The 24334-nt window shown below is 41.7% G+C and overlaps 1 protein-coding gene across 14 annotated transcripts in view; it reads left to right on the forward strand.

Annotated features, from left to right (window-relative positions):
- The window catches only part of LOC137352421 (protein unc-13 homolog C-like), a 612014-nt gene that overhangs the window by 445685 nt on the left and 141995 nt on the right, over positions 1-24334 (forward strand). For all 14 annotated transcript variants that reach the window (XM_068017812.1, XM_068017814.1, XM_068017821.1 and 11 more), the window contains one exon: positions 16745-16830. In XM_068017812.1, coding sequence (XP_067873913.1) covers positions 16745-16830 — 86 coding nt within the window. The remainder of the gene's footprint in view (positions 1-16744; positions 16831-24334) is intronic.

Consider the following 24334-nt stretch of genomic DNA (forward strand, 5'->3'; position numbering starts at 1 on the left):
GAAGGCACGCGAAGCATGACCGACGGCCGTAATATTGGCGTAGGCCGGCCACCGCCTGCAAGTAAGTTTATTTGCATCTCATTTGATACGGTTTGCATATGTATATGAAGGGCCCGTGGCCTGGCGGTGAGAGGGGCCACACCGAGGCCCACCACCGCCCCCCCCCCCCGCCACCAGTATTATGTGGCAGGCGCTTTTCGACATCGCAGGTGCAGGCGGGCCTCTCCCTGCAGGATTTTACCGGCCCCTGCCCCGCAGCCCGTAAAATTCAGCCCTACATTTCCCATTTTTCACCCATCAAAAATATTATGAAACCAGCTCCACTCGAATATCCATCAGCAAGATAAGCAGTGAAGCATCACTAAAAATGACTAATTTCATAATCTTTCGGTCACCTAAGGATAGGAACTTAAGGACACATTTATCCAGATTTAATTTTTTTAATGTTTTATTTTCCCTTGAAACATTCTCAACTTTTTGGTATTACTTAACTCCAACACATCAAAACAAGCACCAGGCCTAGTCTGAGTGCACAACCAGTTTAATTGACCAATCAAGCTTCACAATTGCTCTGTCTCTTCTTTAGATATATCATCATCTTTCTGTGATGACTTAGCATGGATGGGAGTAACGCTCTCTAAATAGGATTGTTGATTTAAAGTTATTCCGGAGCTACTCTGCTTAATATCTAAACCCAATATATTTAAAAGCCCCACAAGCCTGACTCCCATCTTGTCTTATTAATAACAGATTTCTCAAATTCTGCAGTACCACCAAATAAGAAATCATCAACATGCATCATGACGATGCCTGAAAATTTCCCTTTATGATACCAGTAAAACATTGCGGGATCTTCTTTTAGTTGAACACAATTAATTTTCAGCAAGATATATCTCACTGAGAAATATCACATCCTGGAAGCATCATTAAGGCCATAGATACATTTTGTTTAATTTCCATAGTTTTCCTTCAGGTGGTTTCAGAAACACTTCTCTCTGAAAAGTATCACCCTGCCGAAATGTAGCTTTTATGTCAATTGACCTACACAACCATGAATATGTGGCCAAAAGAGCTAAGAAAATGTTCAAGATTACTTTTCCAGCTATGGGAGAATCCACTCTAACACCTGTATCACCCAGTCACTCTTCAAAATCCCTCGCAACTAGCTTCACTTTAGCCTTCTAAGTCCCATTTGCAAGGACTTTTTCAGTACAAATCCATCTACGTGACAAGGCTGGCTGTCCCTTATCTGGTGCCTCAGAATAAATATCAAACTCCCCAGATGTCTCCAACTCTCTAACTCCTTTTGGTTTGCCTCTCTTATTAGTTTGTCCTCAAGTTTATTGGCAGCCACCAAAACTTCACAGTCCTGAGTACTTTTGCTGCTAGTTCTATTGCAAGACTGTTCCTCAACCTTCACTTCATTGTGTAATCTATTCAAACAATGGCATTTACTAGCACTTGATGTATTTCAACTTTCAGGACTACTACTATAAGATTTCTCTCTCACACTATTGGAGTCTCTTTCTCCATAATGTGATCTTACACAAGAGTCACTTTCAGACCCACTATTCGAACTTACACTGCGCTTTCTTACTTGCTACTCTTTCACCCCATTCTGCCAGTCCATGGACCTTGCTCCTTAGCCATCCTCCTGAACATTCAACCAATATTTAAACTTGCCAGTAGATTTTCCTGCACGTCTCATAATTGTCGCATCCCTCCACTCACTAGACCCCTCTGGAATATATGATTACCTATTCAGAGCAATTGTCCGTTAGATGTGATAGTTCTGTCCTATGCTTCATGATCGCTCACATCACTAAACAACCCTTGATCTACTGTATTCTGCTCCTCAGGACCTTTATCACAAAACACTTGAGCATTTGAGGTACAAGGTGCCTCATTTCCTTCTATCAGCTACTCAGATTCTGAGGTTTTGTAATCAACCCCGATTAATCATGAGGAATCAACCTTAACAGTTTGTTTTCCATGCTTGATAATTACTGTCTTACCATCATGACCTATTACCTTACCAGGGCCTTTCTATTCCCTATGATCCTCTTCTTTATAATACACCAAATCTCGAACTAAATTCTGCCTCAGATGGTCTTATACGATGCCTCAGAGCTCTCTGAATTTTCTCTGAGACCTCAGCCTTAATGAAAGCCCTTCTTCCTGCATATAAAGCATTCAAATGTGCATATAAAAGACCTAATTTTTGTACCTTTTGGAGCAGGAGGACTGTTGTACAGCACAGAAAGCAATTTGGGATTTTGCCCATAGACCAATTGATAGGGACTATATCCTCCAACCATCTGAAGCAAAATCTTTGCATGCACTACCCATGTCAGCACAGTAGTCAACTTGCAATTTGGTTGGTCAGCTAAGACTTTGTGCAGCATTTCATCGATCACCGTTTGGTTTCTTTCACAGAGCCCATTGCTGAAAGGACTTTCAGCTGCAGTATTCATAACCATAATGTTCATGTTTTCACACATGTCTCTGAACTCATCATTGACAAATTCCCCTCCATTATCAGTCAGAAACTTAGCTGGTGCCCCTCATCCAGTCTCTATCCATTTCTCCATGATTTTATCTATCATCACCCTTTTGTCCTTATTATGTATTATTGTAGAAAGACAAAATTTGGTTGCCAGGTCTATAAAATGTAGAATGAAAATATTTCTATCTTTGTCCCATAACTTTAAATCCATGGCAACTACCTCGTTAAAGTCACGTGCCAATGGAAGGCTTATGATAGGACGTGAAGGGGTCCTCCAACACTTTTTACAGATTCCACACTTCTCACTAATCTCTCCTGTTATCCTTGTATACTCTTCTTCATTTACAACTGCATCCTTTAGCAAGGTTTTTAATTTTTGACAAGAAGGGTGAGCAAATTATGTAACTTTAAGATAATTTGCTTTTTTTCTCTCTGATTCTTATCACCTGATGCCATTAATACTTCTCTAACATCAGGTTTTATTCAGGAGATACAATAATACCCTGACTGGGTAAACTACAAATCCACTGACTTTCCAAAAACAATTGCCTTATTACGCTCCATATCCAGCTTCATTTGTGATTTTTTTCAGAGAAGGTTTACTCAGTAGTAAAGAGACTAGAGACTATTTGAGGACTGATAAAGTGGCTTATTCCAGCTATTTTACATGGAATTACAACTCCCTTTAGTGACTTCAATGTGTTGTCATCCTCAAAATTAAAGCAAATAGTACTTTTATACTCCTTAACCTAGCGTCAATCCTCACTACTGAGTGAATCCAGATAACATTTTAACCAATCTGCTCCACATACTGTTGACATGCAAGCATTATCTAATACAACACAGTTGAATGAATCCACAGCTAACACATTCATCACAGGACTAAATCTCCTTGTGACTAATACAATTCATTCAGATTCTTCATTATCTTCCTCTTCTGCCTCAGAATTCTCTGTGTTATGTGTCTTTTCAAGGATCCTGCCTCTCCGCTTTGGGTAGTTCATTGAATAGTTTCAAGTCACACCTGAAGCACCTGTTAACTGTTCCTTGGGCATTCCTGGGATTCATTCGCCTATTATTGCTGTTCCAATTCTTCTGCTTTAATACCCAGTCCTGCTAAAGATGCTTTCATCCTCATTCCTCCTGTCTTTAACTTTTCCATTGTCCTGGTGCCTGCATCCAGTATCTGGACCATTGAGTCCTCCAATCTTTCTGTCACCACAGAATGCCCCTTTTTGTTCTACCAAGGCTGCAGGAAATGACTGTTTCTCCAGAAAGATTTTTAAGGCAGCAGACATCTGACCCAACATTGAGTCTTTATTCTGAGAACCGAACCCCATTTAGAACCAGGTGCCTGTCCATCTGCGACACCTTAGCACAATCTAGCAACTTAAATGCTGGCACTGAACCAGGGATCTTCAAATTGAATTTCCTCAATCTTCTATGCAGTCTGTTACAGTTCATGATATATTCCTGCATTGATTAACCATCTTTTTTCCAAAGTCTATCAAAGTCTGACCATGCCTCATAGGCATTTAATAAATCTCATCCAAGAAAGAATTCTAACAGAAGATCCAAACCTTCATCAGTGTCCAACTGACGAGCATCCAGTTCACAAAATACTTGACTTCTGATTTTACTTTTGGTAGGAAGTGACAATGCCAAGGCCACACCTTGTTTCCTCTTTGGTAGGGGCGTGACCCGAGTCCACATATCCACTTCATTCTTCCACTGGTCATATGGTTCAGACTCAGAGAACATCGGAGGGTAATCATACCCTGACAATTCACACTTGCTTTCTGCCATTTTCCACAATAGCCATTGGGATTTTAGTTTTCTATGTGAAAAAGTTATTTTTTTAGTTTCTGACCTTCTCTTTTAGGCAACCATCCTCTACCACCATATTATACTCCAATCTTTACTCAGTCTTGCATTTCTTTTACAAAGTAAAAAGATTACAAAAATAAGATTACTCAAACCTTCGCCCAATTTCAGTAAGTGTCTCCTTATATATACTCAAGTAAGACCCTAATTAACACCCTCCGCCTGCATATGATTAAACACAGTTAACTAACGTCCAATGGTTAATATGTTTGAAGTTCTGATCTGCGCTATTTTAGTGGAAGATTTGACCAATTTAGTTTAAACAGAGTAAACGCCTCTTCTAAAATATTGGAGAGTAGAATTTCAAATGAATGTGTTGAGCATCTATTCACTGTCCCATGATGCAAGTTATATAACACTTCTATTTTGGCCCATCCACTATATGTGCAAAATAAATCTGAGGGAAGTACAGCTCACCAAGCAAATTGTCAAATATTTAAATTATTCATTGCTGGAATGAAAATGTTAAGTCTTGATCTTTGACATGTGTTGGTTTATGTCAGGCACAGTTTCAGCTTGCTAGAGTCACATTAGGCCAACAGATTATTCCTAACCATTGGTGGTAGTTGATATGAACTTTATATATGTATTTTCTACCATTAGATTTATCTGAAAATCAAATGATCTGACTGTCAACATGGCCTTTCTTTTCTGGCTGCATGATCTATGGCCAGATGCCTTAAGGCAGTTATATTAAATTATTAAGGCTACATTTGTCAGAACTTGAAGAATTTCATTACTGTTTGGAGGCGAGGTAGAATTCTGCTGAAAAAAATTGAGCCAATCAAAACAGAGTCTACATATCTTTGTGTACGTCCATAGTGGAAACATCCATATTTCACTGTGATGTCTTGCAATTTAGTTTACTTTTTATGTAGTGTAATTGTAAAATGCAAACTCATGTTGCACTAGTGAACAAACATTGTGCACTCAGTACTCCTAATTTAAGCTTTCTTACCATAATATTGGTAATCAGGGAGAAGCTGAGGTAACTTGAGGATCCAGAGGTACCATCTGTATCCAAGGTCGTATCATTTACAAACCTAAAGATGTACCTTGTGTAATGTTGCTTCTGATCGTTTGTTAGGGAGTTTCCTGTTTTAAAATTCATTCATGGTATTTATAGCAGTGCAGCTTAAGCATATTTTCATTCTTCAGTAGCTGTTCAAAATTATTTGTCAGTAAAAGCCTTAAACAAATTAATCAATTCTTAGCTGTAACTCTCATTTTAGGACCTACTTGAGTGGAATAAAACTCTGCATTTCTGAAATGGTTTGCTGGCCCAAAACATCCCCATTTCAGTTTGCAAAAAAACAAAGGCACAAATTTCCAACGTGTACAATTTTGTTCCTAAATTGCCCAAATAATGATTTGAGCTTCAGATGCAATGAAATTAGAAAGTCAGCGGCCATCCGTGACATTTCCCCCAGTAAAGTACATATGTAGATTTAACATATGTCTGAAACAAACAGGTGCTGCATCTGAAAATTTATGTATCACGTTAAGAATTGAGCCTCTGGTGTATGTAGAAAAACAATGACAATATGTATATAACCAATACAAACAAAAAGAGTGATGTACAAGTGAGATCAGTAGCCTCCAGCTACTTCCTAATGATCTTTTTCTTATATAAAATAAGAAAATTGTAAAATGAAGAATGATGGGTTAGTGGAACAGTTGAATGGTAAGAGTTCTTAAGGCACTTATTTTTGTTTATCATACCAAAAGTTTAGAATTTCGAATGAAATTCTGGTCAATCCATTCATTTTGCTGATAAAATCTGCCACATCGCAAACGAAGCTGAATAAATGTTTTTCCCCTACTTAATCTGCAGTTTTTAAAACTCATTACTGTCCTCAATTGTATTTCAGTTCTATCCCATTAGGAACAGTAAAAAAAAACTTTGAACTTTTAACTGATTCACTGGCTAATGGAGAAGCTAATTTATGTTGAAATCTTAAAGTACAATTGACTTGAAAATGTAACTGAGTTTAATATCTCATTCTGGGTAATTTGTCTGAAAGAAATTGTATTCAGAGGAGGTAGAAGTTATAATGCATGTGATTAAATTGCTTCAACGTCAGTCTCTAGATCTCTCTGGTTTTTCGACAAACTTAGGAAAACTGAGTTCAGAACACCATGAAAGTTAAAAAAGGGAATAAGAGAGAAAACGGGAAAACTCAAAGTCTAGGGCAGGTGTCATCAAGCTTACATTTTAAAAGCTTGTAGAATTTAGGATGAAAGTTTCAGAGAAGTAGAGTTGCACAGTTTTGAGGGTTTGAGAAAAGGAATTATAATAGGGGACTGTGGTTCATAGTAATCACACTGACAACTTTCACTACACAACATTTTTATCTAAAACAAAGTCCCAAGATGTTTCTGTTACATTCAACAGTTTCTTCAAACCACCCCTTCGGACAAATGTTTCTTTATATCAATGATTTATTAAACAACACTCAGGATTTGTTACATTTCTATAGTGCTTGCATGCAAGAAGCATGCGATGGTACCTAAGATAACTGTAAATCAGATCTTTGCATGTAGAATATAGTGACAATGCAGTGTGGGAATTTCTTATCTAAAGGGTATCTGATAACTTTTGTAAAACTCAGCTTTTAGCATGAAACCTCAATCGGAGGGAGCGCAGATCATTGAACTCCCAATTTTCCAGTGATTGAAATGACTCACCACAAATGGGATGTGATGAAATCCACATCCTTTTCTTTGATCTATGCTGAAGTAAACTGAGGCTCCATGATGCAAATGGAAGCACACAAAATTCATCCTAACCACACGTGTAATTTATAATTTTACATTGACCTCCTTTAAAGGCAGCAAGCCCTATAATAGTGCAACTGGAAAATAATGGCTGGAATTTTACGCCCCTCCCCCCACAATGAGTTGTGGGGGGGGGTGTACAATTGAGTGGGAGGTGGTGGGGGGGACCATTCCCGACCCCCTCCTGCCCCCACTGCAATTTTACGCAGGGCGGCAGCGGCGGGAAATGGCCTACCCTCCCCAGGTCAATCAAGGCCCTTAAGTGGCCAATTAACTGCCACTTAAGGGCCTTCTCCTGCCGCCAAGGGTACTTTATCCTTGGCGGCCAGACGGCAAAGGCCCCAAGAACCCTGCCTGGTAAAACCAGGCGGCTTTCTTGCAGGCAGGGTGGGGTCGGTTCTGCATGTACTGACTGGTCTTCACTGCACAGTACTTACTTAAGACAGCCCCCCAACCTGGAGATCACATGGTGGATTACATCACAGCTCTTACACTGCTGGTCTGATTACATAGCCACACCTCTTAAAGGTATACACACAACAGTGCTGCAGTTACTGTGGGTAGCACTTTGTAGGGGCACTAGGACAGGCAAAGGCATATGGAAGAAAGGAACCAAGTGAATGCACAAAGGTGATTGATTAGTTGACTTTGGTATGCAATATGGAATGATTTGGTTTGGAATGTTTATTTTGTGGTGGCTTTTGTTTTTGCATTATGACCAAATGGACACTGTGATGATCAATGACAGAGGGAAGGTAAGTGAGGGGTGATGGTGAATGGGGAATTGAGGCGGTGGTGACTGGTATTGTATTCGGATGAGTTCTTCAAGGATTGCCCAGCCAAAAAAAGTGACTGGCTTGGTTGCCTCCACTCTTTCTCCTCTTCCTCCTTCTAGTCCTCCTCTAAGCTGCTCACGCTATTGCTGGTGACAAGAACTGTCCCCTGGAGAGGTTATGCATCATGCAGCAGACCACCACAAATCTTGATACCCAAGCTGCCGAGTACAGCAGGCCCCCCCCCCCCCCCCCCCCCCCAGAGCTGTCCAGGCAGAGGAAGCATTGTTTCAGCGATAGTCTGCTCTATCACATTTCGTGTGGCAGCATGGCTTTCATTGTACACATGCCGCATATTTATGTGTGGTTTGCACACCGGAGTCATCAGCCATATGGTCAGCGGATAGTCCTCATTGCCCAGTAGTCTCTTTTTGGTTTACAGAGATGGCTCAAATGCAGCTGGCACAGCAAACAGCTGCAAAATGAATATATCATGATTGCTGCCAGGATACCAGGCAATGACCTGCATGATTCTCTGTGTTTGGTAACACACCAGCTGGATGTTGAGATAGTGAAATCCTTTTCGGCAGTGGTGCGTCTCAGAGTTGACATGCGGTGCCCACAATTTAATGTGCGTGCAGTCAATGGCATCCTGCAATCCTAGCAAAAATCACATGCTCGTTCCACCTACTTCTCTCTGGAAAGAGGGAATAAAATTTAATTATTTCTCAATGAATAGAGAGCCTCAGTGATTTCCCTCACACAAAAGTGGATGGCAAGCTGCGATATGTTGCTAATATCCAGCGCTTCAGCCTGAAAGGAGCCAAGTGCATTAATGTTCATGCCCATGGTCACCTTCACAGCCATTGGCTATGTGGTCCTGCTGAGCGGAGGTTGCAGCAGGTGGTAGATTTCAGTGAGCACCTCCTAGGTGAAGTGCAAACATCTGACCCACGGTTCCTCACTGAGGTTGAGGTAAGAGAATTGTTCCCTGAAGACCCTGGGTGGATATGGCCTCCTACTGAGAGCCCTATTTCCCCCTCTTCCTCCTCCACTCTCTTCATAGAGTTTGCTCTTCTCTGTGTCACCGCTGCTCATTCTCCCTGTCATGCTAAAAGCATGAAGGAAAATACATGTCTGGGAGCAAGTGGTCTGAGCAGAACCTGTAAGGTGAGAATCAAAGCCTTCAACACAGGCCACACCATTCCCTCTAAATAATGGGGGCTACCAGTCCGAATTTCACAGCAAATGTCTTTGCCAAAGCCAACAGCACAATGACCTCTGTATTTATCCTGCGGCAGTTAGCATCATCCTTTCCCCGCAGGCAGGTGTTTGACTCACGTAGAAACTCATCACATGTATCCGAGTCAAACTGTTGATAAATTTGTAGTTAGAGTTTCTGTTTGCCCAGTATCTTATAAACACACTCTTGTCAGTATACAACCCACCCACCTAAATCTAGATAACATAAGTAGAGGTTTTGGACAAATAAGGATCTTACCACTCTCAGTATTTTCAATAATACCACTGGAGTTTAACCAGCATGCATCATACCAGCACAGGTAAGTTTATCTAACTAGAAACACCACCCAGGATGGGCCCAGCCTGAGGTGGGGAAGGAGGCAGGGGAGCATGGAATATTGCGATGGGTTGCGGGGGCTGGGGGGCGGGGGTGGTGGTAGCAGGGCAGAAGACCCATCGCCAAGCGACCTTCCCAGTGTGCAATAGACCAACGATGGCCTTCCCGCTCAGAGGCCAATTGAGGTCCTTAAGTGGCTCATTAATGGCCAGTTAAGGACCTCTTCCAACGCTGCTGGGATCTTACCAGTGGCTGAGGGAGACCCTCCGCCATACAGGGAGGATGCCTTGCAACACAAGGCACCCTCCCTGTGGGCTTGTGGGGTGGGGGGGGGGGGTCCTCCTCTGTGGGCAATTTGTGGCCCATTGAGGACTGCCACCAAGAAGAACTACCCCCCCACCGACTCCCCCTCCTTGGACTTCACAACCACCCCCGCCTCCCACCCCCCACCCCCCCACTCCCCTCACCAGGGCCTTCAGGACTGGCTCCGGCAACTCCGTCTCATCTACCTCTTGCCCAGACTTCCAGCACTGGGCCTGGGTCTGAGGCCCTTGCAGTACCCTCTGATTGGCCAGCAGCTCCTCAGTCTTTAAAGGGACTGGGATCCTGGGTCGTGAATGTTTGACTGAAAAACACCAAAGGATCACTCCGGGGGGTGGGGGGGGGGCGCCGTGAAAATGCAGAGATGGGGATTCCCCACCTTTTCAGCCTGGCGCCGGGAGCCCTGCATCCTACACACAATCCAGCCCACCCTATATATTTCATAATTGTTTGTTAGCTGTTTCGAAAGGAACTCAGCTTTCTTACTAGGTCTGTCCCTCTAGGACCCATTAATGAGCTAAGCTGGCTAGTCAATCATTAAAAATGCATTAGACTACTGAGGATCCATGTGGCTCAAGTATCAGATAGCCAAGCCTGCCACAGAAGTTGGCTCAATTCCAATCTTCTACTCTTTCAGATGACAAACAAGACAAATGAGTGGTTTGGGACTGCCACATTTCAGTTCAGGCAATTTTCCTGCCAAGGCAAGTAACATCAGAGACAGCAAACCACACATACCTGTCAAAACAACATGGAGGAAAAGGCTGCTGTCTCTGGTGTGCTCTACTTAACGACGGTGAGCATGTCCTCCTGTCTGTCACTTCACTATCTGAGAACAACAATAGGTGTAACTATTAAAATGCTTCCTTGTGGATGAATATATTTTTATGAGATTGTTTAGTAATCATTTTGGATAATAGACCGGGGGCAGAACTTATCTAGCACTAGTCTGCTGGCACAAATTGGGCCAATCCCTGTGTCAGAACAGGTAGGTTCAATCAAAACTGGACCTCAAGCAGCAAATGCCTGTCACTCATCCCCAGTCACTCTGCAGCAAAGCAGACATCAGTTCACAAGATTACACTGGAAGAGACCCTTAGGTAGGTATTGGGGTGGGGCGGAGCTGATCAGGATGGGACCAAGCGGGACTGCTGTGTGCCAGGACAAGCACTCCTGCCACCACCCCCCCCCCCCCCCCCACCCCGCATCCAGCTTCACATTCAGTTAAGTACATGTTTACAAAACTTACCTTTTTGGTTGTGGTCTCCAATGGCCCTGTTAAGGACCACTGGTTAGGCGACATGTGGATCTGTTATCCTAAATGCAGCAGAGCTGGTGCCATCTGCGTTCAAGGAAAAAAACTGGAGATAATGGAACATTAGTGCTCTCTGTGCAATATGATGGTTACCATTCCCACTGTGCTGGAAGAAAGGTTAGGTTAGGCAGAATCTTTGAGATACGCTCATGCCTCGTTCCGGTACCCAAACGTTGGCGATAACTACCTTCTAAAACAGGTGTTTGTCACGCATGGAGGGAACCGTGAAGAAATAAACAATGAAATGGAAGAATTATGAATTAAAAAGTCAACTGTTAAACAAAACACGAGAACATGGACACTTGTGCCGCAGTCAAAATGGAGTACCAATCACATGACCCCTCCTGTATTGGAAATCAACAAACCTGTCTAAAAGGATGGAACTCGTTAACCTCACCTGAAATAGCTCTGGAGAGAATCCCTTTGAAATTGAAAACAGCACGATAGCATTCTAATGACTCTTGTCAACATGAATGAACTAACAAAGGTTTCTGGAGACAAATAGACTCACAGCCCAAACCAAATTGAATCGGTGTGAAATACCACCGTGTTAACAGAATGGTCCCCATTCAGACATCAATCGATAACCATGGTCTCCACAGCCTCATCCATTGTGTGGTTACATCAGGGGAGAGGGCCATATATCTCTTAACAGAATCTCTAATGTAATGGATTTTTGCATTTAATAATTAGCCCTCTGGAGAGAGAGAGTGGGGAGGGGGGGGGGGGGGGGGGGTGGGTGGAGATAAAGCCAACATCTTCAAAAAGCAATCCAGCAGAGGCTGTGAAAAGAGATCCAGCCAAGCAAGACAATCCCTGCTGAACAACAACTGAACAACCACCATTGTAGACACATCAGAAAGTGACTTTAAGACTCACCATATGTGAAGGGAATAAAATCCATACACCAGCTTTGTGCTGCATTGTAACCACTAGAACTCTGCAACACTTCAAAAATTCAAGACTGTAAACACCAAGGCCGACACCTTTAAAAGAAACTCCTTCTGAGAAGATTCAACAGGTTTATTGTAAACCACAAACACTTACCTCACTTTGAACTTTAAACTACTTACCCTTTTGCTCTTTAGCTATTCTTGTGTACGTGTGTATGAGTGAGTGCGTGGGTGAGGTTGCGACCATTTCGGGAATTATGTAAAAATAAATAGTTATCCTTTTCTTAACCTATGAGAAAACCTGTCATTTGTCTGTTTATTTGACCCAAAGACAGGGGTTAATGCATTATTTTTAACAAAACACGATTGCAGTCAGTTGGGAGGTGAACAGTACGAACCACCCACATCTCTTTCCACCTGTGTATAACATGTTAAAGACCCCAATTATAAGTCTAAACAACTTTAATGCTTGTCCAGACAAGACTTAATCAATTAAGATAATAGGATACTTGGATAGTAATTCCAGAAAATTTATTAGAAGTAAAATTATATTTAACAAGCTTAGGAAAATAACTTTACAGCTCTTGCAGGTGATGCGAAGATCCTCTAAGTCCATGTGGTTGAATGGTTCTTTTGTTCTCTTCATGTCATGTGCTGGAGTTCTTCAACTTCTGTGAATCTTCTTGGTCTGTGCACACAAAAGCATTGTGGACCCTGACCTTTAACCTTTTCTGACCAACAGGCCACCTTGTGTTTGGCCTGATGGTTGGCTAGCCCATGTTGTGTCGGTTGCTAGCCTCTTTTAATTGGCTCTTTGATAAGACATCTGCTTGCAGCTGTGAAAGGCTTTATTTATTTTAGTAATTTTATCTTTTTTTCTGACACAGACAGTACAAAAACTGATTCGTTGTTAGATTTGCTGAAGGATATCAGGATTCACAATACCTTTGTGCTGACATACTTGTGTTACAATGAGTTACAGAAAATGCTTTAAATATTTTTAAACATTTTCATTATTAAAGCTACATAATTAAGACATACACAATTTAATACATATAGAACTCATATCACTCAATCAAGGTTTTAGGATTAATTGTGACTGATTTCTTTTAATACATTGGTATAAAACTGACACCTTTAACTAATGTCTTTGTATCAGATTAAAGAATAAAGTAAATAATAAAGTGAAGCTAATTCTAACCACTTCAAAACTACCTACACTATTTCCATATGGAAAGGACATAACACCCATTTCAAGCATGGGCCCTAGATGCCTATAGTAAGCGTTTACTAATATGACAGGCAATGCATTTCCAACATGCCTATGCCATCCGCCATGTTGGATGTTTAGGCGGCCATTTTACGCCTGTAAAATGGGAGTAATGCTATCGATTTTCTAGGGCTTCATGTCAGATGTGGCAGCAATCAGAGCAATGCGCTCATTCTGCTTAGTCCTGATCAGTGAGGTGGTCATTTCAGTTAGCTCGCACCAAAGCTCCTTAGACAGCACCTTCCAAACCCATGACCTCTACCAGCTAGAAGGACAAGCACGGTAGATGCATGAAAACACCATCACCTGCAGGTTCCCCTCCAAGTCACACACCATCCTGACTTGGAACTATATTACCATTCCTTCACTGTCGCTGGGTCAAATTTTATTTATTTAGAGATACAGCACTGAAACAGGCCCTTCAGCCCACCGGGTCTGTGCCGACCAACAACCACCCATTTATACTAACCCTACAGTAATCCCATATGCCCTACCACCTATCTACACTAGGGGCAATTTGTAACAGCCAATTTACCTATCACCTGCAAGTCTTTTGGCGGTGGGAGGAAACCGGAGCACCCGGAGGAAACCCACGCAGACACAGGGAGAACTTGCAAACTCCACACAGACAGTACCCAGAATTGAACCCGGGTCCCTGGAGCTGTGAGGCTGCGGTGTTAACCACTGCGCCACTGTGCCGCCCCACAAAATCTTGGAACTCCCTTCCTAACAGCACTTCTTTGGCCTCCTTGTCTCGAGAGACAATGGGGAAGCGCCTAGAGGTGGTCAGTGGTTTGTGCAGCAGCGCCTGGAGTGGCTATAAAGGCCAATTCTAGAGTGACAGACTCTTCCACAGGTGCTGCAGATAAAATTGGTTGTCGGGGCTGTTACACAGTTGGCTCTCTCCTTGCGCTTCTGTCTTTTTTCCTGCCAACTGCTAAGTCTCTTCGACTCGCCACTCTTTAGCCCCGTCTTTATGGCTGTCCGCCAGCTCTGGCGATCACTGGCAATTGACTCCTACGACTTGTGGTCAATGTCACAGGACTTCATGTTGCGTTTGCAGATATCTTTAAATTGGAGACATGGACGGCCAGTGGGTCTGATACCAGTGATGAGCTCGCTGTACAATGCGTCCTTGGGGATCCTGCCATCTTCCATGCGGCTCACATGGCCAAGCCATCTCAAGCGCCGCTGGCTCAGTAGGCTGTATATGCTGGGGATGTTGGCCACCTTGAGAACTTCTGCGTTGGAGATACGGTCCTGCCACCTGATGCCAAGGATTCTTCGGAGGCAGCAAAGATGGAATGAGTTGAGACGTCGCTCTTGGCTGACACTGTGGGTGTATCTACCCAACAAGGACTGCAGCGGTTCAAGAAGGCAGCTCACCACCACCTTCTGAAGGCCAATTAGTAATGGGAAATAAATGCTGGCCTAGCCAGCAATGCCCACATCCCGTGAATGAATTTTTAAAAAAACAGCACCACCACCTCCCTGTGAGGACAGGGTCAGGCTTGACTGCGATGGTCTGATAGTGGTCTGCTGATACTCATTTTGGAGATGCACTGAAGGACTGGATAGATCTGTCAGCACCCTCAGGAAAGAGTGAAAAGGTTGAAAGAATTGGAGAATTAAACTGTTTGAATGTTCAAAAGCAAAAGAGGATGAGTCAGGAATACCATGTCTAATCTGTTATATCCACTGTTGTTGCTCTGGTTTTCTCCTTTCTGATGATGAAACAACCCCAGCAGTTTTCATCAAAGGTACAAAATGATGGGATACATCTTAAATATAGCTTTGAGCGCAAATGGAATTTTGCAAAAATGTGGAAATATCGGAGTCTCAATACTTTTCCCGGTCATTATTTAGGAAGGATGAAGAATTGTACATTTGTTAAATATTAGGGTAAATGCAGGACATCTGGGCTGCAGCCAGAAGCAGCACTGTAAGGAAACGTGGGGTGAAGAATCAAAACTTCATTTTTTTAGTCGTGTTTCTGCCTCATATTCCCTTTACGTGCAGCTCACTGCTGAGAACATGAGAGGGTCTGGATTTACCCATTAGTCCTTTATGCACATCATTAAAACATCTTTTAAAATAATACCTACAAGAAATTTTGATTGAGAAAAATGTGGTTAAAAACAGTTAAGCATTTTTGTGTATGAATAAATGACATTAGATCTGTTTATTCAAGTAATAATCATACTTTAAATCGAAAATCAGGTGCTTGGCATGATCTTTTTAATCTTTATGTTACTATTTTGATAGATATTTAATTCTTTAAAACTAAAGGAAGTTACCAGCAACAAAATGCAAAAATCTGCATTTTTTTCTGCCAGGTGCTCATGTAGCTAATGAAAGCTATATTGCTGTAAATTGTCATCTTACTGTGTTGGAAGGATCACAGTTTTGGCTGTTGTTATTTGAAACTTTCCATCTCGCAATACTGGGTCAAAATTACAATTTTGATAACTTTTAAGGTATTGACTTATTTTTAGTACAGAGCATAAATGTACTGCACCAAACAATGTTCTGTTACTGAGAATTGTGAGTAAACATTTTTATTTCCAATATCAGCTTCGAACTCAAAGCCAAAAGTTGCAGTGTTCTTTCAATAGTATTTCCACTTCTGGTAAATCTGGAGTACTGCTGCCGCTCTCCCCAAGTGTGTCGTGTGATCGTGGCTTTGTTAACATTGGTCTGGTGTTATTTTTGACCAGATTATTTTTTACCATAGATATGTTTTTGTTGTGATCAATTGTCTTTTTATTATTGCATGCTAGATGTGGACAGATCAAAAAGCAAACTTTACATGACAGAGAATGTTTGCAGAACTGTGACATATCTTGTAAATGCACCGATGAGTCTATGGGGTCGATTGATGTGGAATGATCAGACACTGGTACAGATTCCCCTCCCACCCTTCTCTATATTCTGCATTTTAGTCATGTTCTGGGAAGTATCAATGGAAAGGAGATGGCTCCGCAGATCCAAGAAAATTGGCTCCAAAGCTCATGACCAGGACATTCATTCACATCATCGAGCAATTGATTGAGAACTGTTTGGGAGGTGGAAGCCCTCTCAGCTGCAATCAGTGTATCACTGATGCGACCACAAAGGATTGAGAAGGAAGGGGAAGGAGTTCATACCGAGCAAAAAATACAGGATATTTAGTACTCTTGTGAGAACTGATGGGAGCAGAAGACAGAGAGGGGGTGGGAGATTAATGCATTATATTGGGTAGAGCAAGCTGCACGTTTCTAGGAAATTCTTGTAACAAAATGAGACCAAAGAAAATTGCATATGTGAAATCCATGTTATTCCTTTCTAAGTGTAGACAAGTTCAAGTTGCAATTTTTTTGAAAGTAAATTTCCTATTTTTATGCAGTCGTGTTTCTTTGACATACTGAAATACATTTCAATTTCAGGTTTCCTCAAGAACTTAACATGGGAAAAATAAGTGCTGACGTTACGTGGCAGCTATTTGCCCAGGACATGAAGTATGCTCTTGAAGGTAATTTATGTCAATCATGACATTTTCTAAAAACTGAAATATGATCGCCCTGTAATACAATACGTGATTGGAGGTAGCACCAAGTTTGTGAAATAAAAATATCTTGTTGCAATCTGTAGACAGAGTCCAAAGCAATTATCCAGTGACCTTAATAAAGATTTAATATTGAAGTCCAAATTGAATGATCGACTAATTAGATCTCTCTGTTCCCAATTATGGAGTGCCCTTTTGTACAAGAGGAGTCATTTGTCTTTATTATTTCTGCATAATTTCAAATGGTGATGTAGTGACCAGTGAGAGCCACTGATTTCAAACCACACTTCTTAAAAGAACACGGTAATGATGGAAGCAGACACTAATAGATATCTGGACCGATCAGTGAGCAGCAATTTAATGGCGATTCAGATAATGATATAAGCTATAAGGATATGACTTGAGATTACAGACTTGCAGTCACCCTGAGTAGCTACTGCATTTAACAATACTGAGGTAGTTCTCATGATGAATTGGAGCCAGGATACTATTATAATGACATGAGTGTTGCGATGTGTAATATAAAATATGTTGCAATCTAGTTGGTCTTCCGTGCTCACTGAAATACTTAAAGATCTGCCTTCTTGTGGCTGTGCCCTCGCTTCTTTCACACATTAATTCTTCTTATGTTTTTCTCTGTGTCTTTTTAGTTCTATTTCACTCTCTCTTTCTCTGTAAGTCGTGTCTGTTTTGCTTGACTTGTGTCTGACCAGTCCATAGGGCTGATTATAATTCCATCTTTCCAGTGGAAATGTGGTAGTAATGGCCCTAAAATAGCCATGCTTCACCTACTGCTCCATTCCCATTCCAGTCCGACTCACTGTCATTTTTCCCTGGGCTTTCTGCTGGGCAACTGAGCTGCCGTCCTGAATTAGATAGGGGCTTTAATACTGCATATAAATCAGTGTCTAATGATGTACATGGGACAATTTTAAGGAACAACTGAGCAGACCATGCACACTCCACCCAGTTATACTGGGCAATGAAGCAGAAGACGTACCAACAGTCCATTGCCCACCTGTTCCATGTCAGGGGCTAAAATCTCCATTTCTCTTTCCTTCTATCTCAGTTTTTCTTAAGTCTCTGCCCTCTGTCTCCTTTCTTTTCAGTACATGCCACCCTCACCTCCAACATTCATGAGCACCTCTGACAGGATATACTTTTATTAGTGTATTAAATATCTATTTCTAACCATTTTTAAGGCTTATGGTACACTGCAAAATGAGAGGCATCATGTACTGGGTTGGAAATGGATACTGGCATTGGGGAAGTGGATAGGAAAGAAGATGAGGCTTTGATTGATGTAAGGGCTTCAGCCAGGAAGAAGCAGGAGGTGAATGTCGTATATGAGAGAGAGAAGGCAGAGGGGAATGTAAACTGAGATGTGGGGCTTAGTGGAGTGAGGACTGTGAAGTGCTAAAGTCGGAGAACAATCACGATTGTTGGCTGGAGACTGGGAGGACTTTGGTGGAAGTCTGAGCTCTACAAGCAGTCATACATTAGGGGTCAGGCTGAAGCATTGACATTTTCATGGAGTGCTGGGAGGACTCGCAATCCAGAGGCTTAGACTAATAATCCAGAGAACATGAATTTCAATGCCACCCATAGTTTAAAAATGTGAATGTACCTAAAGAAATAAATCTGGAAATAAATAACTGGTATCAGTAAAAATAAATAACCATGAAGCCGTCAAAATATTGTAAAAGTGCAACTGATTCACGAACATCCTTTAGGAAAGGAAACCTACTGTGTTTGTCTAGTCTGGCCTATATGGGGCTTTTAACTGCTATCTGAAGTGGTCTAGCAAACCACTCGGTTGTATCAAACCACTTTTCAGGACAACTAAGGATAAGCAAAACATGCCAGCCTTGCTAGTGATGCCCACATCCCATGAAAGTTTTTTTCTTCGAAAACAAAGGAGGGAACTGCGATTTGGGAGCATATGTATAGAATGGGAGTGAGATCTCTCAAGGGAGTGTTTGGAGAAAGCATTTCTCAGAAGCTTTGGAATGCCACATTAAAGAAGGGAGTTGTAAGGGTGGGGCAATGTGGAACAGTGGGCCGACTGGAATCTGGTCTGGAAACAATGCTGGGTCTGGCATGTGCTCGCAGTGGGGTGGTAACAGGATGCAGAGGAAGTTTGCTGGGCCTGGGCATGGCAGTGCTGAGGGGGAGGATGGAATCTTGAATCACTGAGGTGGGACATTGGACTGAGGGAGAAAATGGGAACTTAAGGATTGGGAGCAATGAGCGAGGAACTCAGGCTAGGAGACACTGAGGTGTCAGAAAGAAGGCAGTGGTATCTTTAGAGATATAATGCTGTGGAAACACAACAGACATAAGACTTTGAACTATATAGACTGATATACTGTGACCTTCATGGGGTTGTTTATTCAATCTTGCACTTATTTTGCCAACAGCAGTTCTCAGTGCAAATGTCAGTAACCAGAGAAGTCCATGTTATTTGTTGCTTGATGTCACAGACAGTGGAAGTTTAGTGATTATGAAGAAATCAATGAATATTTGAAAAATAAATTATGGTCGATGAGCAGAAATATTATGGAAATATTTAATAAACTGTTAATAAGCAGGAGGAAAATAACTGTCAGTATTACAAATGTATACGGCATAAGTGAAACAATTATGCATATAGCTGTCATTTAGAGTAATGTAATCTAGGATTTTGATGACATCAAACTGCTGGAGTGAAGCCTAAGTAGATTCCAGTTATAATCTGAACTCTGTAATTATATATAAATCTCCCATAACTGTCAGGTGAAGTAGGGTTAGAGAATGGGGTTGATGGACCAGACATTACAGAGATAATTCGATCTGCATTTGAAGTTCATTCATTCTGTACGTAATTTTGCATATCCTTTATAAATTCTAATGGAAAACCGCTCGTATAAAATTCATCAATCTGTAATTATAGCCTCCTGCCACTGATGGCAGTACAGTACCTCCAGTGGAGGAGGGTGGCATTCTAGCTTGACAAGTTTTACACAAGCATGAGAGGTATGGGCATAGAAAGGTTGACAGGAACTCATGCATAAGTTTTCATATATCCATTTCTATGTAGCTGTAGATCAAGAGGCCAAAGTTATGAATTTATCAAAATAAAGATGATTATGCAAAAGAAGACCTCAAACATGCAACTCCTACTGTACCAGTATCAACATTTCACCTGTCTTCTTTGGAATTCTTTACCCCAGAGAACTGTGGATGCTTCACTACAGAGATCGATAGATTTTTGGTCACTAAGGGAGTCAAGGGATGTGGGGATAGTGCAGGAAGATCTACCTGAGGTAGATCAGCCATGATCTTATTGAATTGTGGTGCAAGCTAATGCCTGCTCCTGTTTCTTATCTTCCTGTTTAGTTGTAATTAAGAACATCCAAAGGTTATTTATAACACAAACACATTGCTAATGCTAATTGTTTCTGCATAGGTAAGCAGCTGTTTATTAATCCCTGGCACCTTCCCCAAAAATGACAAGGAATCATCAAGAAATTATACGTTTTTAATGCTTTTCCATAAATAAGACTGTGTGCTGTTTGAAGTACAACGGTTGCATCTCAATATCTATATATTTTTGTTCACAGCAGTCTATGATCAGTAGTGTGGTTTCAGATATTTAGCACACAATATATCACATAACTGACTCAATGTAAGAATATGACATATTTTTCCCATTCTGAAAGATACAAGTGTCAGAGTTATAGTATTTACCCACCACTTTACAGAAATCATTTAAGATGCAAAAAGCTTCATTCTTTCCTCTCCAAAGCATCTTATTCTCATTTATTCATATTACATTCAATATTTTTCTCTACTTCCCATGGTATATTTACATTATTTGCCAAAAAAGTAAGCACTTTATTTTTGCTTCCCTCCACGAAACCTTCCTTTTTCTCAGTTATATGATTATGAAAGATTTTTTTTTCTTCCACTTAAATCCCATGGTGGATTTATAGCTGAGGCTGTCATTGTCATTGGTGGTTGAAGATTGGCCATTCCAACTGTCAAACCTCCAAACGACCAGTGCCTCAATGTGTAGTTATTCACCATAGGCTCAAACTGGATGGCTGACAGAGGTCACTGTATCAAAGAGCAGCATCAAATATCTCATAAACATCCCCATCTGATTCTGGTGCAAATAACAGTTCATCCCCACCTCCACCCTCTGCAACACAATATAGCTAGCACCATCAATGGCTTAAACTGCATAAAACTGATAAATGTCATTATTGATAGTTGTTTTTTTTTCTCAATTTGTACCTTGCAGTTGTTATTTTCAAGTTTTCTGCCTACATCTCTCAAAACTCTATGGTATTATAGTTTCACATGACCAGAGTGAAAACCTCCATAATGCATCTTCTCTCTCACACATAACATAACTGATGATGATACATTCTTGGGTTTTGTAGTTGCATTGCCCCAGAGTGAGATCTACAACTCCCATAATAATTAAGTCACAATTTTATGGGTAGGTTTAGTGAATTTTTTCAGGATTATGTAAGTTATAATACATTTGTTATAGATAATAGAATTCTAGGTTTCTCTGGAGTTTTTGCTCAAACTCATTTTGCTTAGCGCCAAATGCAAAATCTGCTATGAACCAGCTCGATCGGGCAGAATTTTAAAACTTAATTTTTTAAAACAAAAATTGCTTTACAAAATATTTATTGATGTACTGAAGTGTGGTAACTTGGTACAGCTTGACTAATATGGCTGAAAATGGATTTATCACAAAATATAATGATTTTAAATGACAGTGTCAATCCGCCAACTGTGTGCAACTAGATTTTAACACTGAGAATGATTTTATGTAGTGATCAGTTTTCTAAAAACTTCAAAAAACTTTTATGTGTCTGTTAGTGCTGTTATGAACAGGTGGGAAATGTTAGGGATGGTTTCCCTCTTTCACCTCTCAACTGACTGAAAACAGTGTGTTTTTATTAGAATTGAGTCATAACCTTTGAGTGTTTTACTGGTCAATAAACAGACAGGTTTTCGTGCAGGTTTAGAGAAAGATAAATGTTTATTAAACAGCACCCAAAAATATTCACACCTCTCTCGCACATACACAAAAAAAGATAGAGATTAAAAGATAGCATGCATTTACGTCTGATGGTTTAAAAAAAAAGAGTTTGTTGTGAAACCTTGTTTGTTTCCCTGGGAGGAAGACTTAAAAATGGTGCAGGCCTGTTTTTCCTTTTTCCTGTTCACTGACTGGGAAGTTTCAGGTGGATGGATGCTTTGCTGCAGACTTCTTTGGTTAAATCTCACTCACAGTTCAATGGCAAAAATCTTGTTACAATTTCTCAGGCAGGGAGTTTCAAGCTCACCTTTCGTCTCTGCCTCTAGATAGTTTAAAGGTGGTATTCTGGCAGGGTCCTCCTTCTTGCTGGTATGGGTGTCTCTTCATTATGGTTTCTGGCTTTCTTGCACAGAAAATGTCTCTTATTAAAACTCCTTATCAGAGACTTGGGGCTGAATTTTATCAGCACGCTGAGCTCCGCGGTGGCACAATGTGAAGTCAACAGCCTTCCAACATGGAAGTGCTGCCGCAGAATCCCCGTGATATTACGCGCGGGGGCTCATTTAAATGGAGGGGGCAGAGCGGCCGCCCCCAATGATGTAGAAGAGGCAGCTGCCGCGTCCTTGGCAACGGTGCCCAGCGCCACCGTGCCAGCACTGGCGCCATTTTTAAAGGGCTTCTCGCCCTTCAGGAGAAATTTTAATTTTTAAAGGTGCCGGTTCTATGAAAATTTAAATAAAGATTTGCCCACACCTGCAATCCCCTCTCCCACCCCCACAATGCACAAATAGTTAGATTTTTGGCCTGTCCCCCCCCCCCCCCCCCCCCAAAAAAATTAGTTATCAGTAACGGCCTTTCCGCCCCCCCCCCCCCCCCCCCCCGGACTTTATTCTCTTTGACCGTAAACCCCTTCCCACCATCCCCACTCCCAATGAAAAAGTTTTTTCCAACTTTGCCACCGCCCCCCCCCACCCCCCCACCAAAGCCCTGATAATCTGACTCCTCCTCCCTCCCCACCAGTGTCTTGCCTCGGAACTCTGTATGGAGTTCCGAAGGCGTGCGAGTTGTGGCCGGTGGCCATAAAACCGATGTGGGATGGCCAGCAGCGGCCGGTAAGTTCATTTGCATGCTTATTAACCTCATTTGAATATGTTAATGAAGATCCTGCCACTTGCACCAAGGCCTCACCGCCGCCACTAATATCTGCCGGGGCCTTTTCTGCGTTGTGAATCGTAGCGAGCCACTCCCGCTAGCATTTTATGGGCGCCCCCATCACGACCCATGGCGTCAAGGGGCTGGTAAAACCAGCCCTTGGTTTCTGTAAGGTGACCCAAGTTTCTTGTGTTTTCATAGATGGTGTAGCCATTGTTAGACAATGACTTTGATGTTGCTCATCTCTATGCCAGTTTGATGAAATGGTGTTTTTTTCACCTCCTTTATCCTGTGTTTGAGTCTGGAGTCTCCATGTCTGTGAAGGCATTGTTAGCCCAACTTGTTGAAGAGGGATAGCCATTAACATTGAATGGGCCATTTACATTTTTCATGCTTTCTTCATCAATTGACCAGACAACATGATTGGTTCAGGGTTCCAGCAATTACCATGTGTATTCTCACCTGACCTGTTACTGTATCTTGTTTTGCAGCAAAGGGTGTCTGTTTTGAGTTCAATTCATCTGTTCATTTTATACTTCATAATTTCTCCCTGCATAAGCCTTTGCACCTAAAAGAACCAACTTAGTTTTTAGAAGCTCCTCGAAAGTCACCCTGGAGGCGTGGCCAGTTTTCTGGAGAGGGCTGGCTTCTCGTGCGATGTTTTTTAAACTAGCACAAACAATCACAAAAATTTGTGTTGAATGGAATTTGCACTTAAAATTCCATGATCTTTTGTGTAAGCTATGCCAATTTTTTTTTTTTTATTTCCAAAATATACTTTATTCATAAAAATCTGTAAAAATTACATTGCCAAACAGTTTCCAAACAGCACCAAAATATACAAACATTGCAAGGGAGATCAGTTTCCTTCAATACTGTCATGTGTTTCTTCCCAACCCTTCCGTTTCACAATTGTCATGTCAATTACAGTTTTACATTTACAGCAATTGAGAATATTAACGATACAGTTCGAGGGGTTTCCCATTGATCCAGCCCCTCAGTCCAGCTTGGTGGGGGAACCTTACACTGTGGTCTTTCCCCATTGAGCCTTTGCTGCGGCTGCCCCAAGCTTTAGTGCGTCCCTCAGCACGTAGTCCTGGACCTTGGAATGTGCCAGTCTGCAACATTCGGTGGTGGACAACTCTTTGCGCTGGAAGACCAGCAAGTTTCGGGCAGACCAAAGGGCGTCTTTCACCGAATTGATAGTCCTCCAGCAGCAGTTGATGTTTGTCTCGGTGTGCGTCCCTGGGAACAGCCCGTAGAGCACAGACTCCTGTG

The sequence above is a fragment of the Heterodontus francisci genome, chromosome 38 (assembly GCF_036365525.1).
Source record: "Heterodontus francisci isolate sHetFra1 chromosome 38, sHetFra1.hap1, whole genome shotgun sequence".
Classification (NCBI taxonomy): Eukaryota; Metazoa; Chordata; class Chondrichthyes; order Heterodontiformes; family Heterodontidae; genus Heterodontus; species Heterodontus francisci.